This window comes from Microcebus murinus, chromosome 13, assembly GCF_040939455.1.
Source record: "Microcebus murinus isolate Inina chromosome 13, M.murinus_Inina_mat1.0, whole genome shotgun sequence".
Classification (NCBI taxonomy): Eukaryota; Metazoa; Chordata; class Mammalia; order Primates; family Cheirogaleidae; genus Microcebus; species Microcebus murinus.
Window position 1 is genome coordinate 72874894 of NC_134116.1, and position 15929 is coordinate 72890822.

Genomic DNA, 15929 nt, shown 5'->3' on the forward strand with positions numbered 1-15929 from the left:
TATCCCTAGTCACATTCTAAAACTGGCTATATTACCTAAGAACCCTTATTAAAATTTCTTTCATTATTCCAATAGCATAGGATAATCCCCCCCTGCAAACATCAGGAATCACTCCCAGAAACATATAAACCAGCCTAAGAATTGCATGGTAAATTTTTATAAAATATTGTTTTTGAGCCAACAAATACTAACTTTAAGGTTAGATAAGCAGTTGTTGAGGAAGACGTGCCACCTGTTCAGGAACAGCTGCTTCTGACTGACACAGAGTAGGCAGGTCACCAGGGGGTACAAGGCCTGAGGAAAAAGAGATGGTCACAGGAATATTTTATATTTCAACAAACTGGGTAACACCATTCTCTGCACCCACTACCTCTGCAGCCGTGTGGGCCAGAAGAAACAGGACACTGCGTAGCACAGCAAGGCCCAATGGGCACAGGGTAAAGGTGAGCATTTTGTAAATGCTTTCTGATAATCCTGGGATATTATAATCTAGAAGTATGGATAGTGTATAATAATAAGCTCCATGTATAAGAATGTGGAAATCTGATTCACTGCTTTAGTCTTTACTTATGAATGTCAAAAACAAACTCACCATCTTAGATAACACTCTCTCAATCTCCGGAAACAAAAAAACAGGAAGACACATTAATTTTGCAAATGTTACTGGCTTTTTTGCTCATAAACATCTACTAGTTTGTCCCTGTCTTAGAGGTAGTTGTATATATTTTCTTTCGCACGCAACCTTCTTGTAATTAAGGAGGATTCCTAAAAGAAATGTTATTGCCTTGGTAAACTCTACCAAGACAAATTTAACCACAGGAGGAATTTGCTTACGACCAAATAAACAGAGGTGCTACTGTGCTTTTCCTGCCTAACTGGGCCAGTTTCCCACAGCAACTGGAGGAGACAGAACAGCTAATGGACAGCCACCCAAAAAAGGGACACACAGAACCCAGATAGCATACACCTTTATGGCTCACAAAAAACAAAGGCCAGTGAATATTTAAATAAAAATGTAACTGGCTCACTTATTTACTTGAATTAGCGAGAAACAGTTGCCACAGTGAGACTGAGTGCTCAATAGTTCATTCACTTTTTTTCCCCCCCAAATTAACTTAGTTTTAAATGGACTTTGAACTACTGCTACCATCAAGTGCAACTCTAATGCCAATCAGAAATAAAAAAAAAAAAATACATGCAGTTAGTCACAATGACCATGGAGTGTAGACAAGTTAGCAAATATGTCACCATCACCAGCAAAGCAACTCTGAGTATCTGCTCAGATCTTGGTGGGGATACCCATGCTTTGGAGACTAACATAGACCATGCCAGTAACCAGCCACACCAAAGCAACCTGCTTTCTCCAGACTTTCACAATTATAGCTGGTGTACCCCGTGCTGATTCATAAACCAGAGCTTTATCTACCACAGAGGGTAAAAGGTAGTGGTTATTTAAGACTTTCCTAGGCTGCTCTTCAAAGCCTTCCCAAGAATTGTTTTTCAGGCCTTCAGAGAAACTCTCCTATGGGCAACTATCTATTTCCCAACTTCCTTTGCTGCCTGGTTCAATTTTGATTCTGAGTATCAGGATAGGAATTAGCCCATGTAAGCTCCTGGGGATTGAGAAGAGAAATTGTTATTCCATATTATAAACTTCATTCTTCAGATTGGAAAAAATTCTCAGAAATAATATAAAAATCAAGTTAAGCCAATCTTAAATGAACACAGAATCCTTAGGATTAGAAGGGTCACCGGAGGTGACACAGTCTAATGCCATTATATGAATGTGACTTAGTCATGTTCAATACTATGTGCAAACTACAAAATTTTAAATACTACCTCTTTTTGAGGGAGCTATAAGTAATTCTGTTTATGGAGTCCTTATGACCCTCAAAAAGAATCCTGACTAGGAATTTAGTCTCTGCAGTTCTACTTGTGTTTTGGATTTTGTCGTAGTTACTAACCAAGGAATGCTTCTTTCGAGAAGAAAGTTCCAACGTGGTGTCATACAGGCTTTCCACAAAATTTCTAAGGCAGGGAACATTTACTTCATTTTTAACAGCCTGAAATAGAGATGTATGTGAATATTATACACATGAAATTGTTGATGCTGTAATCCAATTTGAAGAAGATTTTAGAAATGAAAATGTAACTCACGGCAGCAACTGGAACAAGGATTTCAACAAAAAGCCCAGCCAAGGCATGCTTGATATCTTTGTCTTTGACCTCCAGGAAGTAGTGTGCACATTCCTAGGAAGTAGAAACAGAATATAGGGAGGGAGAGTAGATTGAAATGTACACATAAAATACACTGAAAGAAATTTCAGTAAATAGATCTTAATTCAGTCATACATGTCAACATAGCATATTCCATAATCTATTAAAAATCACTAGATTCAAACACTTATATTGGAATCTAAATGTTTGCAATGGCTTCAATGACATTTTGCAAGGGTTCCCCCCCACACACTCTTCTCCTACTTCTATTTCAAATCACTATTCTGAAAGCACAAAGCATTGCTAACCAGCAAGCACACATTTATCCACTGAATTACTGATTAATTCATTCAGGCATTCACTTTCAATAAATTTCTATTGATTACTTACTGTGTGGGGGGCCCTGGGCCCTTGGTTAGCCCACAAACACAGATGCCGAGGGAAGGTAAACATGGGAAGAGAGGCAGAGGACATTAAACTTATTTTAGGCCCCATGCCTGATAGCCTTGGGCACAGAGCTGTTTACTTGTTCGCCCTGACATTTTAGGTGTGTTTATTATTCAGGGAGTTTCATAAGCAAGTCTGGAATGTTTCCCTTCCCCGCCTCAGACAAGGAAGCTTTTGGAATAGTTCCTCAAGCGAGGATGTCTTTGCCTGTGGACGATAGTCCATGTAAGGGTATTTTTAGTGGCCCAGGGACTCATTCTGTAGTTGGCCTGCCCAGAATTCTGCTGGCCCCTGTTCCCTTCTTCCTGGCCTTGTGAGTAGTAACTTACCGTGGTCTATATCAGGTATTGTTTTCATTCAAGAGTCCAAGGCTACATGCATTTGATGACACATTAACAGCTATATTAGCTATAACCCTTTATTTTCAGTTACGATTGGGAAGATTGCCAAAAATAGTTCCCAAAGTCATTAGTCTACCAATTTCATATTAAGACCTCAGCCCAAGATGGGAAACAGCTGCACGGGGAGTCATCGAGGCAGTTTTCCTACACAGAATGGCACTTTACAGTTCTCGGATAGTGGCCCTTTTCCTGTATTATTGTGCATATGTATGAAAATATTCTCAGTCTTTAAGTACATAGATACATGAATTATTAATACGACAGTGGAATAAAAATAGAATTGTCCCCTTCTCACTACTGCACTTGACTAGTCTTAAAAAAAAAAAAGAAGAGTTAGCAGTTACTGAGTGCTTATCCTGTGCTAAGAATCATCAGAACTGCTCTCTAAAGTCCACCACCTTGCAGATAAGGTGAGAGAGGCTAGGAGGGGTTAAGTGTAACTGGCCAAGGTCACAGAGCTGGTGAACGTAGGAGCATGAATTAAATAAAACCCAAGAAATTTGATACACAGCCTTTTTCTCTCTCTCTGTCTAACAGCTTTATTGAGATGTAATTCACATACCATGTAATCTACCCATTTAAAGTATACAAGTCACTGGCATTTAGGATATTCATATTTGGGCATCCATGATGGCAGTCAAATTTAGAACTTTTTATTGACCACCAAAGAAACTTTGCGCCCCTTAGCAGTCATCTCCAATCTTCCTATTCACCCTCATCCGCAGCTCTAGGCAACTATTAATCTACATTCTGTCTCTGTGGATTTGCCCATTCTGGACATTTCATATAATGGAATGTCCATACATAATAATATAATATGTGACCTTTTGTGTCTGGCTTCTTTCACTTAGCACAATGTTTTCAAGCTTCAACCATGTTATGTCACGTATCAGCAGTTCATTACGTTTTATGGCTGAATAATATTCCATTGTATGGACATACCAGATTTTGTTTATCCATTCATCATTTTATAGATATTTAGGTTGTTTCCACTTTTTTGCTACTATGAATATCTGTGTTCAAGTTTTTGTGTGGACATATATTTTCATTTCTCTTGGGTATACACCTAGGAGTAGAATTGCTGGGTCATATGGTAATTTTAGGATTAGCTATGGGAGGAACTGCTGGACTGTTCCAAAGTGGCTATGCCATTTTACATTCATACCAGCAGTGCATGGGAGTTCCAAATTCTCTACATCCTCACCCATACTTCTCGTTATCTGTCTTTGTGATTGTAGCTATCCCTACGGGTGTAAAATGTGATAGCCTATATTCATAATACAAACATCTAAATTCTCTAGTAAGATCATCACCAAATTTAATTCACAGCAGCATGAGATAAATCCCTTCAGATGCACAAGTTTTGTAAACTCTAAGAGCTGCACATTCTGCTAAATCCTCATTAGCAACAATTCTTTTGCTATAGACCATGATGAATGCTATAAATGTCAAACCTGTATAGTTTGGTTGACTTTTTAAAAATTATGATGCCTTTTAATATTATGAATAACAGATTTCTTTCCTTATTATTTAAAGTTCTCATGCCTGCGAATGTTAATGTAGCTGATCTGATGCTATCCATTTTAAAAAGTGAAACAAATCAGCTATATTTTATTCAGAGAACAATATGTACCAGTGGGTGAAAGAGAAAAATACCAACAAATAAGAAATTCCAATGCACACTCTATTCCAAAGATGATATGAAAGATTAAAAATGAAATTGTGGGCCTACTACTATACTATTTGGTTACAAAGCACTGCATGAATTATGGAAGGTAGGATGTCTTTCTGTATTGATGAGTAAATGGGTTTTCATATTCCAGATCCATCATTTTGAGGAAGGGAATTGCTTGATAGCCCCTTAGCTTTCCTGCCCAAGAAGTTACCTGCATGAACTGAAGAGAGGCCTCAAAATCCTCCACTGGATACATCTTAATTCGAAAGAATTTCATCCCCATTATCAAGCTGATAATGCTTTGAACCACATATGGGCTCTGCTCTTTGTGCCGTAATTCTTTCAGCTCTGCCATAAATTTCTTCTTTACAGCAGGGAATCTAAGGAGAAAACATAAGTGATTTATCAAATAGTGGGCAGGAAAGTCACTGCAGTGAAGGCCTCCAGTTCCCAGGAGTGATCATGCACAGTGACCAGAGCCCCTCCAATCAGTTCATGTACAATGGCCGTCATTTTTTAAGGGTTTGATGTTTGGGATTTGGCAAACAATCCGATTTTCGTATTTTCCTCTCTTATTTTATAAGATGCTCAAAGTCCCCTTCAGGCTAGGGAGAATTAGGGTTAGTCAGACCCTCTCAAAATGGTCTAGCTCTTAAATTGAGCATGACAAAAAGCCCTATTTCCCCAGGTTTAGCCACTTCCAACATAGCTGCAGACCTCGAAGGACTGAAGTATCAAATTATGAGCAATAACATATGAGGTCAGCAATTTCTGACAGTGACAGCAAATGATTTTTGGATTTGTATTCCAAATAATGCTAAGAAATAGTCCTACATCCATTTCCAAAGTTTTATGTTGTTTCTTTTATAGTTTTAGGTTAACTATTATTGAAAAATATATTTTTAGGTTGAAAAAATCCAGTAATGGAAAAATTAAACTTATATCTAAAAGATAAAAATAAATGGGCTGTCCATTACATGCATGGGATTTTTTGATCTAGTAAATGCAAAGCAAATAAACAAGACACAGTCCCTATCATCAAGGAACTTAAAGTATTTATAATTTTGAAAGTAAAATAATACTAATTATAACAGCAATAATATTATTATACAGGATTAAAAAAGAATAGCTCTTAAGGCTAAGATAGAAAGTAATAGCAGATCTTCAAAGTATCTATGGGTAAAGGAATGTACACATAAAAATTATTTAAACTTCTGAGATGGCTAGTTTAAAAACAATCCTCTCTCCCACCAAACATCCGAAGGAAAACTGTCTAAGATTCATTGTACTTTGTGTTCTGAGATGTTAGCCTGAGGTTCTATGAAAAATTAGAAGAAATGCATACCATTAGAAAGGGTAATCATGATAATAAAAATTAAAGGTGAATAGAAACTCAGAAGTTTAGAACAACTCTTGACATTTCACAGTAGAAATTTTAGAACAGATACTGTAGGCAGCAAACATATAAACATTGTTTAGTCAAAAGGTAGCACAGGCCGGGTGTAGTGGCTCATGCCTGTAATCCTGGGAGGATGAGGGAGGAGGATCGCTTGAGTTCAGGAGTTTGAGAATAGCCTGTGCAAGAGCAAGACCTGTCTCTACTAAAAGTAGAAAAAATTAACTGGGCATGGGGGCACACGCTTGTAGTCCTAGCTGCTTGAAAGGCTAAGGCAGGAAGATCGCTAGAGCCCAGGAGTTTGAGGTTGCTGTGAGCCAGGCTGACACCACTGCACTCCAGCCAAAATGACAGAGCAAGACTCTGTCAAAATAAAATAAAACAAAATAAAGATGGTACAAGGGGCTGGTGGTTGGCAAGTGGGGTGTGAAGATTCTCAAGTGCTGGCAATTTCTAGTTCTTGGCTTAGATGGGAGGTTATATGGTGTTTATTTTATAACAATTTGTTTAATTGTCTTATGCATTTTTCTTTAGGTTTGCTATGTGTATTTTTCAATAAAAAAGATTTTAAGATTTTATGCTCTATTTTTAGAGCAGAAAATATAAATAGCTTTAAGAAGATTTAAATATCTTATGAATGAAATATACCCTCACGGGTTATTAACATAGCTAAGAATATTTCAGGGTATATTCTTAATTTGTGGTGGTATTTTGTGGATTTCTAGAAAACACCCACTTTCAAGATAGCACCCTAACTGACCCCTTCTGACAGTTCTTAAATACTACTAAAATATGATAGAAAATACTAGTTTTGCATTTACCTTATAAGTAAAATCTCATGGAGACCAATTGCAAAATTATATATTAATTTTTAAGAATAGGAAATTCATAGATACTAAAATGCAAGCTTTATTAAAATTTACAAAAATCTATTTGGTATCAGATAACATCTATCTGAGATTTTACAACTATACTCAAACATTTTGGAATATAAATTCCAAACTTCAATGTCACCATTCTTTTCTATGTTTTAAAGAAAAAAACTGATGGCGAAGAAGATGATGATGATGACAGCAGCAAGTAGACATACAGCACTTACTGTATGCTAGCCATGCTTCAGTGCGCTTCACATAATAGCAACTCAGTTAATCCTCACAACAACTCTACGCAGCATACTATTATAATGCCCTTTTTACAGTAGAGGAAATTGAGGCAGAGATTTAGCAACTTGACAAAGCTGCATAGCTGGTAAGTGGTGGAGCTGGAATTTGAAGCTAGCGTCTGGCTCTAGAGTTCCTGCTCTTAATCTCTATGCTAAGGGAACCAGTGGTTCTCAGAGTGTGGCCTCCAGGTCAGCAGCATCAGCATTATCTGGGAACCTGTAGTAATGCACATCCTCTGGTCCTATCCTAGGCCCACTGGTGGGGCTCAATTGTGTGCCTCCCCCTTCCAAATTTGTATGTTGAAGTCTTAATATTCTGTAGATCAGAATGTGACTATTTTTGGAGATAGGGTCTTTAAAGAGATAATTAAGTTAAAAATGAGGCCATTAGGATGGGCCCTAATCCAATATGCCTGATGTCCTTATAAGAAGAGGAGATTAGCACACAGACACACACAGGTTCAAGACCATATGAAGACACAGGGAGAAGAAGGCCATCTACAAGCCAAGGAGGGGGGTGGGGCTCAACAGGATCAACCCTGCCCATACCTTGATCTTGGACTTCCAAACCTCCAGAACTGTGAGGAAATAAATTTCTGTTGTTCAAGCCACCCAGGCTGGGGTAATTTGTTACAGCAGACTGCATTTTCACTTTACAAATGAAGAAACAGATTTGGAAGCTACCAGTGACAGAGAGGAGACTCAAACCCAGGTCTTCTCATGCAAATTCCAGAAATTTACGCTACACCCCAACTGCCTTAGACAGTCATAACTGTGAAATGTGGTCCCTCCCCTGTCTAGAATAGCTTACAGTTCAGTTGGGAAGAGAAAACAGTGTAGCACTGACCATGAGCCATGTGAATAACAGCAAAAATAATCCACTGTTAAAAATAACAGTAAAAAATAAAAATAATCCACTGTGTGTTAGCACCACTGGACTCTTTGCTTAGACCTTTTGACCTTCAGGGGGGTTGAATGACCCAGGTTACATCACTTTCTCATGGTTCACACTGCCTTTTGGGTGAGCAATGCATGTAAGGAGGCTCTAGGGCCTCGGAGAATGAAAGGGCTCTTTTCAGCTGGGTAATTAGAGAAGACTCCAGAGGGCACTTGAATGGGGTGCAGGGTGAGCAGAGGGCTTTTGGAAGAGATGGATAAAGGGCAGGAGGCAGAAATGGCAGGGGGCAAGCAATGCAAGTGACACTTTCAGTCAAGATTATAAAAATGTAATAACTTCCAAACTAGATTTTTAAAAATTGTATTTTTATTCAAACTACTTCCAAACACTAGAAACCTATGGTTTTAATTTTGAAATGTGAGAGGTTAGAGGGAAAAATGTTATAGGTTAGAGTCATATAGTTTTAAGGATGGCACAATACTTAGGAAAGTTTGTTTTCCATTTTGAATCCATGATTAAAATGAGGAGATATGGAAAAAAAAGGATATTTATATAACTCACTATTTCAATATTCTCATGAGTTACTGGCTAAACATTTTGTAATTTCTAATTTAAAAATATATATGGCTATCTTTTACTTCTAAAAGTCCCAAAGGACATAAACATGTTATTTTGGCGTAAAAGTAATCCAAAAATCTATTTGCACTTAAAATATATCTTTCCTTAAAATGATTTTAGGGAAAAATAAATATTTCAATGACCTTTCCTTTAGTATTTACTATTCAGTACCATATTTAGTAAATATAGTAACTAAGTAATTAGTTTTTGGTATACTATAAAAATTCACATAAAAATAAATCTCTTCTTTAAAATGTATAGTACTTATTATAAAAGTGAGAGTATAAGAATTTATAGATAAAGATCATATGACATAAGAAAGAAGTTAAAAAAATCCATGAATCTCAGAAGCAGTCATCACTGTTTCAATAAACCTAACAGATTTTGACCAAAGCACTTTAAAAAGTTGAATTTTAACTTAATTTATTTTGAAAAAGTCAATACTATGTGTGAATATTACTTATTAGCAAAAAAGTTTCCTTTAATGATAGAATTTAAGCAGTATTACCACTAGACTATTAAGATAAAAATAAATAAAAATTCTGCTAAAACTCGAATTCCAAACTATCTACTAATAACTAGTCATAATGAGGAAACTATTTCATAAGCATTACCATTGGGAACTAGATATACAACCTAAAATTAGAATTATTGCATTACTCAACTTTACTTAAAAAAAAAAAAAAAAAGATAATCACACTATACCAGATAAGCATACATTCTTTTTGCCCACCATCTGGGAACAAAGGAGCATACTTTTCTAAAGCATTGATGAAGTAAATAAATTGATTAAATGGTCCTGGTGTATTTACGAGAAAAAAGTAATGTGATAACTTGTGGTATGACACTAGTTTGAGATCATACCATCTGTCAATCAAGGTTATCTACACATTGGCAGATTGAGAACATATCAAGGAGTACTAGAGTCTACGATTACTACAAGACCAGGCTGGTCAAGGGGTTCGCTAGTGACTAGAAAGTACTAGAGCACTGTCCAAACTGAGGCATTTTTTACACCCTACTATTGCAGAATTGGGACAAATATTGGCATCATGAAAATTTAAAAAAGCCACTGTTGGCATGTAAACACTGGCTGGGGGGACCATAAATCTAACCTAAGATGAAAATTCCTACAGCCTTAGGTTACTGTTTAGTTATGACAATATTTCTCAACTCATTCACAACCAACTCAGAAACATATAGCTAAGGAAGGTCATTTGACGATAACCAGTATTGTCATGCATAATTCACAAAAACTAAGAAAAACACAAAAGGCCATCTTTGGCATATTAAACTTTCCAAATGGTAGCATAAGAGAATTATGCTGGGATAATTACAAAGAAATTACAAAAGAATATGTGGAGATTTTCAGGGTTTGACAAATCAGCAAATGTACATATTAATACCTCATTTTTTCTAATCTTTTATAGGAATGAGGTAGATACACATGAATTAATTTGCCAGATAATTGCAGCTTTTTCATTCAAAATGTCAATACCTTGATTACTCAATTGCAATGGAAATCTCTCCAAAATGCATTATATCTTTTTTCATAAGGACTCATGAACCGCAATTATTTTAATAGGCTCTCATACAAGTACAATGCAAAATGCAAAATGGCCTCATGCAAAATGGCCCAGATAACTCTATTACTTAATTCTTAGGTATGCTTTGGCCAGTTTCTTTCCTCTCTGATGCCTTCAGGTTTTGAGCTTGATATTTCTCAATGGCGTCAGTGTATCATCCTCTAGACAGGCGTCCTCAAACTATGGCCTGCAGGCCACATGCAGGTGTTTTTGCCCATTTGTTTTTTCACTTCAAAATAAGACATGTGTGGTGTGCATAGGAATTTGTTCATAGTTTTTTTTAAACTATAGTCCAGCCCTTCAATGGTCTGAGGGACAGTGAACTGGCCCCCTGTTCAAAAAGTTTGAGGACCCCTGCTCTAGAAGTTCCTTCTCCTTCTAACACGGATGTGTCAAATATTGATAAACTTTAATCGATTAAAGAAATCATGCCAAGGAGTTTTTTTTTGGGGGGGTGTCTATTTCCCAAGTTCTTGTCTATGCTTTGCCTAGGTAAGGTTGCTGAGAAAGTGTTTTTTAAAAATTTTGGTTTTTTTTTTTTTGATAAAGTATGTATTTCCACGCTACTAAGTTAGGAAATTCCATCTCTTGAAGATAAAAATCTTTTTCTGAGGATTGCATTTCACAAGCATCAGGGCATCACTGTTGCTTAAAGCTAGCCTCCTGGAGTAGATTCACATGTCTCTGGCTCATTTTTCCTAAACTAGGCATTTGGGATCTTGCCCAATTTGCTTCAGGGTTGGACAAAATGAAGCCGGGTAAGGAGGGTGTGACATCACTTTTGGAAGAGGTATATTATTGTTAATAGCCTAATACTACTTTGTTCTAGCTTGCTAACTCAGTGCTATGGAGCCAGATAAATTTAGCAATGAGAATTTCCCCCTCGACTTGTTTCCATGACAGAGTCTGGGACATTTTTAGCTCAGCTGAATTAAGTAAGGTCTATAGTAAAGGGGACATTCTAGAATGGAATTTTCCCACTTATGGATGATATATTGTAATCACCCACTCATGGAATATAGAAAACAGAACTTTAAAAACTGATGAACTTCTTTGGAATATTTGAGCAGAGAGCAAAGTAATTTGGTTAGCCCATTGCTTTGGTGCTGTAGCCTGAAACTCATGGAATCTGGATAGGGTCTGACCCAACTGCCCAGTGAAAATGATAACTTGGTACCTGCTTTGGAAGAGCTTTCTAGTCAGTTTCAGAGATGGGGCACATGTAGCAGAAAGAGCCCTGGTCCCTTGTAAGCTCACACATGTCCCTTCCTTAAGTCAGGGCTGGGAGGATAGAGGAGGCACTCAGGTTCTTACGGTACAGGGTTCTGACGCTCACTTACTTGGCTTGTGCCAACACTCCGATGACTTCTGCATATAGGTCTGCCACAATGTGCATATTGCCAGTGTTAGGACCAAGGTACCTAAGCAAAGTATAATTACACAAGTTAGAGATCCCTGGTCACTTGAAAAAAGCTAACCATTGATTTGGTTTTAAGCACCCATATTCTTCAATATTCAAAATCACCTTACCCTTCTTTGTATTTAAAGTGCTTGAAAGCCAAGTTAATAACATCATGTATTAAACTGTCTATTACAGGATGAAGTGGAATCTGAAAAAAAGAGACAGCTCTTAATTTGGAAGGGAATATTAAATAATGACTCAGTAACAGTACTTCCAATCACTATATATGACAATCAGTAGCAATCAATAAACATAATTCATATGACCCAGTATTTGGAATTCATAAACAATTCAATAAACTTAGACATTCAAAATTTTAGTTTTTAGAATAAATGTTACCTAAAAGTAACAATAAATTTTTTACCTACCTGTTTCAAAACTTCTATTAATACTAAAGAAAAAATAAAATCAATGGCAAGGTCCCGTCTTTCCATCAAATAATCTCGCTGTTGTTCATCGCTGTAAAATTTAACATATTCACATTAAATGGCACTGAAGGTATTCTCAGAGTGACATAATTCATCAAAAATCCAGGACTCCTCCCCATTAGACTGTAAACCCATTTTATCATTACAGGAGTGCAGTGGTAAATACATGCTAATGCTCTTTCTATTATTAACGTAGTGCAGTGGACAAACATTGGATTTGAAGTCAGCATATTTAACTGCAAATTAAAAATTTTCAACCATGTTAACTTGAGTAGCTATTTGTGAATCTAGAACCTCATCTTGTGGACTTTTCCAAGGTAGTTTTGAACCCAGGAGTCCTATCATCTTGTATATGTGACACACACTCGAGAAAGCTGTCGTACTAGAGGTGAACATCCAAAATATCTTGGGAAAGGAGTGCTGGACAATGTAGGAAAATCGTAAGGAAATGAGATGGTCACCAACTGGAGCAGAACTACATGGGTGGAGAAGGGATCAACATTGTTTGTCTTTTTTCCCCCCATCCTTTTCCTCTTGTTCTTTTGCCACTTGAGATTTAGGGAAAGGAGGAAAGAAGAAGTGAAGAGGTGGTGGAAGAGAAAAAAGAGTAAAAAGCAGAAGGAAGAAGAGGTAGGAGAGGCAAAGCAGAATCAGAACTGTCAGAAGGACAGCAATGTTCCCTCCACCTCATTTTCTGCTTACCTAACACATCGACCAAGGGCTCATTTGGAACTGAACAAAGAAAGACAAATTAGATGACTGCGGGGTTCCTTGGCACAGAATAGTGGCTAAGAGCGCACTGACTCTGGTATAGAACAGCATGGGTTTAAAATTATGCCTCTTCTACTTACCAGCAATTTTTCCATCTACAAAATGGGAATAATAATAGTACTTATATGACAGTTTGAGAAGATAAAGCATGTGAATGTTTAGCATAATCTCCCAAACATATAAATGCTCAATACTCGTATATTAAATAAAACCAATGAAGAGGGGTGATAGGATTTAGACTTGCCAGGAAGATAGTTTCAAAATAAATCAAGACTATTTTAAATAGGGAACGTTTTTCTCTTTAGTCAAGAGAGACTAAGAAGGAAGGAAGATAATATTTAAGATATAAAAAGAGCTTCTGGAGTGCTATTTAACTTTGAGCAAGTCAAATAAAGGCTGGTGGATGACAGAAGGGGTTAAGAAGGGAAGGTGCATCTTTACCTTTCAAGGGCAAATGTATCGACAGGGCAGGAACTCGTTCATTCAGGATCACTTATGAATGGCCCTGCTAGGAAGGAAGAGTAGTGGACAAAACCATCTGTCTGAAGTCTTTCAAGACCCACTAAAACTAGAAAAAGCTACTGCTAGCTGGGGGAAAGGAAGATCTACGCAGCTGCATTATAAAGCAGGACATCCACACATCGGGTCTTGTGTCTATGATATCACGGAATAAGGGAAAGAACTGGCAGTTGGAAAGACCCAGGAGAAGAACTCCCAAAGATGTCCAGCAGCAGTAGAGAGAGCATGTATGTGCTGGATGGCTGATAAGGATCTTCAAATGTGACCAGAGGACCCTGAGAAAGCAGTGGGTCTTGGAAGAAAAAAAAAATTTAGACCTATGATTCTATTTTATTTAATAAGTTGTTATGCTTTTGAATTGAAGTAAGACATCTACATTCCCAATATTGAATTCAACTTTATTGCTGGTTTGACGTCTAACTGCCAAGAGCCAGAAGCACTTGACAAATGTATTTGGCAGCCAAAATGTTGATATTATACTAATCTTAGAAATTCTAACCCAATGTATATCCCTCATATTTGACTATTTTCATTTGTTTATGCTCTTCCCTAAAGTTCCCTTTTACTTTTTTTGGTAACAGAAACTCATATTTAGCTACATCATGCTCTAGAGACCCTCATTCTTTTGGCTTTTTCCTAAGCACACGTTCTCTCTTGCATTATAAATATTTCATTGTAAACAAAATGCTATGAAGTCAAATTTTACTGTCCTGATTCTGTATTTGATCTTGGTAGTTACTCTGATCTGAAAATAACCAGTAACACAATTTAAAAACTTATCATTTTCAATCCATAAATAAATCAGCCCATGAAAAATCTAGTTTAAGTAACGAAATTCTGATAAAACAGAGGAACAAAACTAGAACTCACCTAATTCAACTCACTAAAATTGTTCTGTTCCCCACCCTCAGGAAATTTTTAATATCTATTCATATGCCAACATGTAATATGGGAAAAATAACAAAATGATCTCATTAATTTATTATTAATTACCTTGTTGAAGCATTTTCAGATACAGAATTGAAATTCTACTTTTAAAATTTGATAGATTAAAAAGTATTTATGAGGAGAGAGTACTAATGGGCATAGGATTTCTTTTTGGGATGAAGAAAATGTTCTAGAATTAGATAGTGGTGATGGTTACACAACCCTGCCAATATACTAACAACATAGAATTATATACTTTAAAAGAGTGAATTTTAAAGTACATGAATTATATCTAAATTTTAAAAATTTCTTTCTTCAACTAAAAAAATTACTTAATATAAAATAGCTATTAATCTCTCCCCCAAACAAAATGATTAAAAATGATTGAATCATGCATAAACTAAACCACATTATGAGATTATAGATTACAAATTCAAATAAAATGTAATTTGGTAAAATTACAGGTCTTCAATTTCAAGAGAAGTCTACATTTTTTTAAAAACAGTATTTAGGACTGTCAAGAAAAATGAGAAGGATAAACACTCACAAAAAGTGAGTGATTTTCTGAGTGATTAATTTCAGCTTACTGTCTTTAAAAGCATTTTTAAAAAGCTACATAATCAATTCATGTAGAGAAATCTCACTGCTTTTAACATAAACTCTTTTATATTTTTAAAGAAGGTAAGTGTATTAAACTTTCTTGTATTCGCTGCCTTGCTGCAGGTTGATTTCCATATGAAATTATATGTGTCTACCTAAAACATGGGAGACACATATTAATGAGAATCTTAAGTTTTCTGGCTGCTGAAGTGCCTCTGTAGCAGCAAGTGCCATGTTTCAAACCCTCAAGAGACGTGGACCACAGAACAAATAAACAAAATGCTCAGCCAGAAGGAGGAGTCAGAGATGGTGTAACCTAACTTCTCGATTTGCTCACTAAGAGACTGAGGTACAGAAAGGCGGTGAGCTGCCCAAGGTCACACGGCTAATTAGTGGCAGTGCCAGGACTGCTGCTAATGTCCAGTTGTGTCCTTCCCACTACAGTACGCTGAGCACTCAAGGTTACTGGAACAAGGACTAAAATATCTCGGCATGTCATGCAGGGCCTGCAGCCAGCATTCTGCTTTGGGTGTAGACTGGAGAGGAGAGGGCAGAAGAAAGAAGCTGGCAAGACGGTGACCTGGGGCCCTTACACCCGTCCCCACCAATGCTGAAATAAGGCTGTGTATGAAGTTTCAACTGTGACAGCTGGCCGTGAGTCGTGCTCCAAGTGGGTTACCTGCAACAGACAAGGGGGCCCCTGCAGCACCTGCAAGCCGCCCTTGAGAAGTTAGAAGGACCTAGATGCCCTTATAACTCTTATTTTATTTACATTTCTTAAAAATAAAAATCAAACCATAATCCTTATACATAAGAAATGTA

At 36.9% G+C, this 15929-nt stretch overlaps 1 protein-coding gene across 8 annotated transcripts in view; it reads right to left on the minus strand.

Annotated features, from left to right (window-relative positions):
* Positions 1 to 15929, minus strand: part of FRY (FRY microtubule binding protein) — a 407943-nt gene that overhangs the window by 144441 nt on the left and 247573 nt on the right. For 7 of the 8 annotated variants that reach the window (XM_076009508.1, XM_076009506.1, XM_076009505.1 and 4 more), the window contains 7 exons: positions 12231 to 12321; positions 11931 to 12010; positions 11741 to 11821; positions 4952 to 5120; positions 2158 to 2250; positions 1965 to 2063; positions 193 to 294 (listed from right to left, as the gene is read on the minus strand). In XM_076009508.1, coding sequence (XP_075865623.1) covers positions 193 to 294; positions 1965 to 2063; positions 2158 to 2250; positions 4952 to 5120; positions 11741 to 11821; positions 11931 to 12010; positions 12231 to 12321 — 715 coding nt within the window. Of the gene's footprint in view, positions 1 to 192; positions 295 to 1964; positions 2064 to 2157; positions 2251 to 4951; positions 5121 to 11740; positions 11822 to 11930; positions 12011 to 12230; positions 12322 to 13502; positions 15925 to 15929 lie in introns of those variants that run through there. The other variant, XM_076009509.1, reaches the window with a different exon arrangement.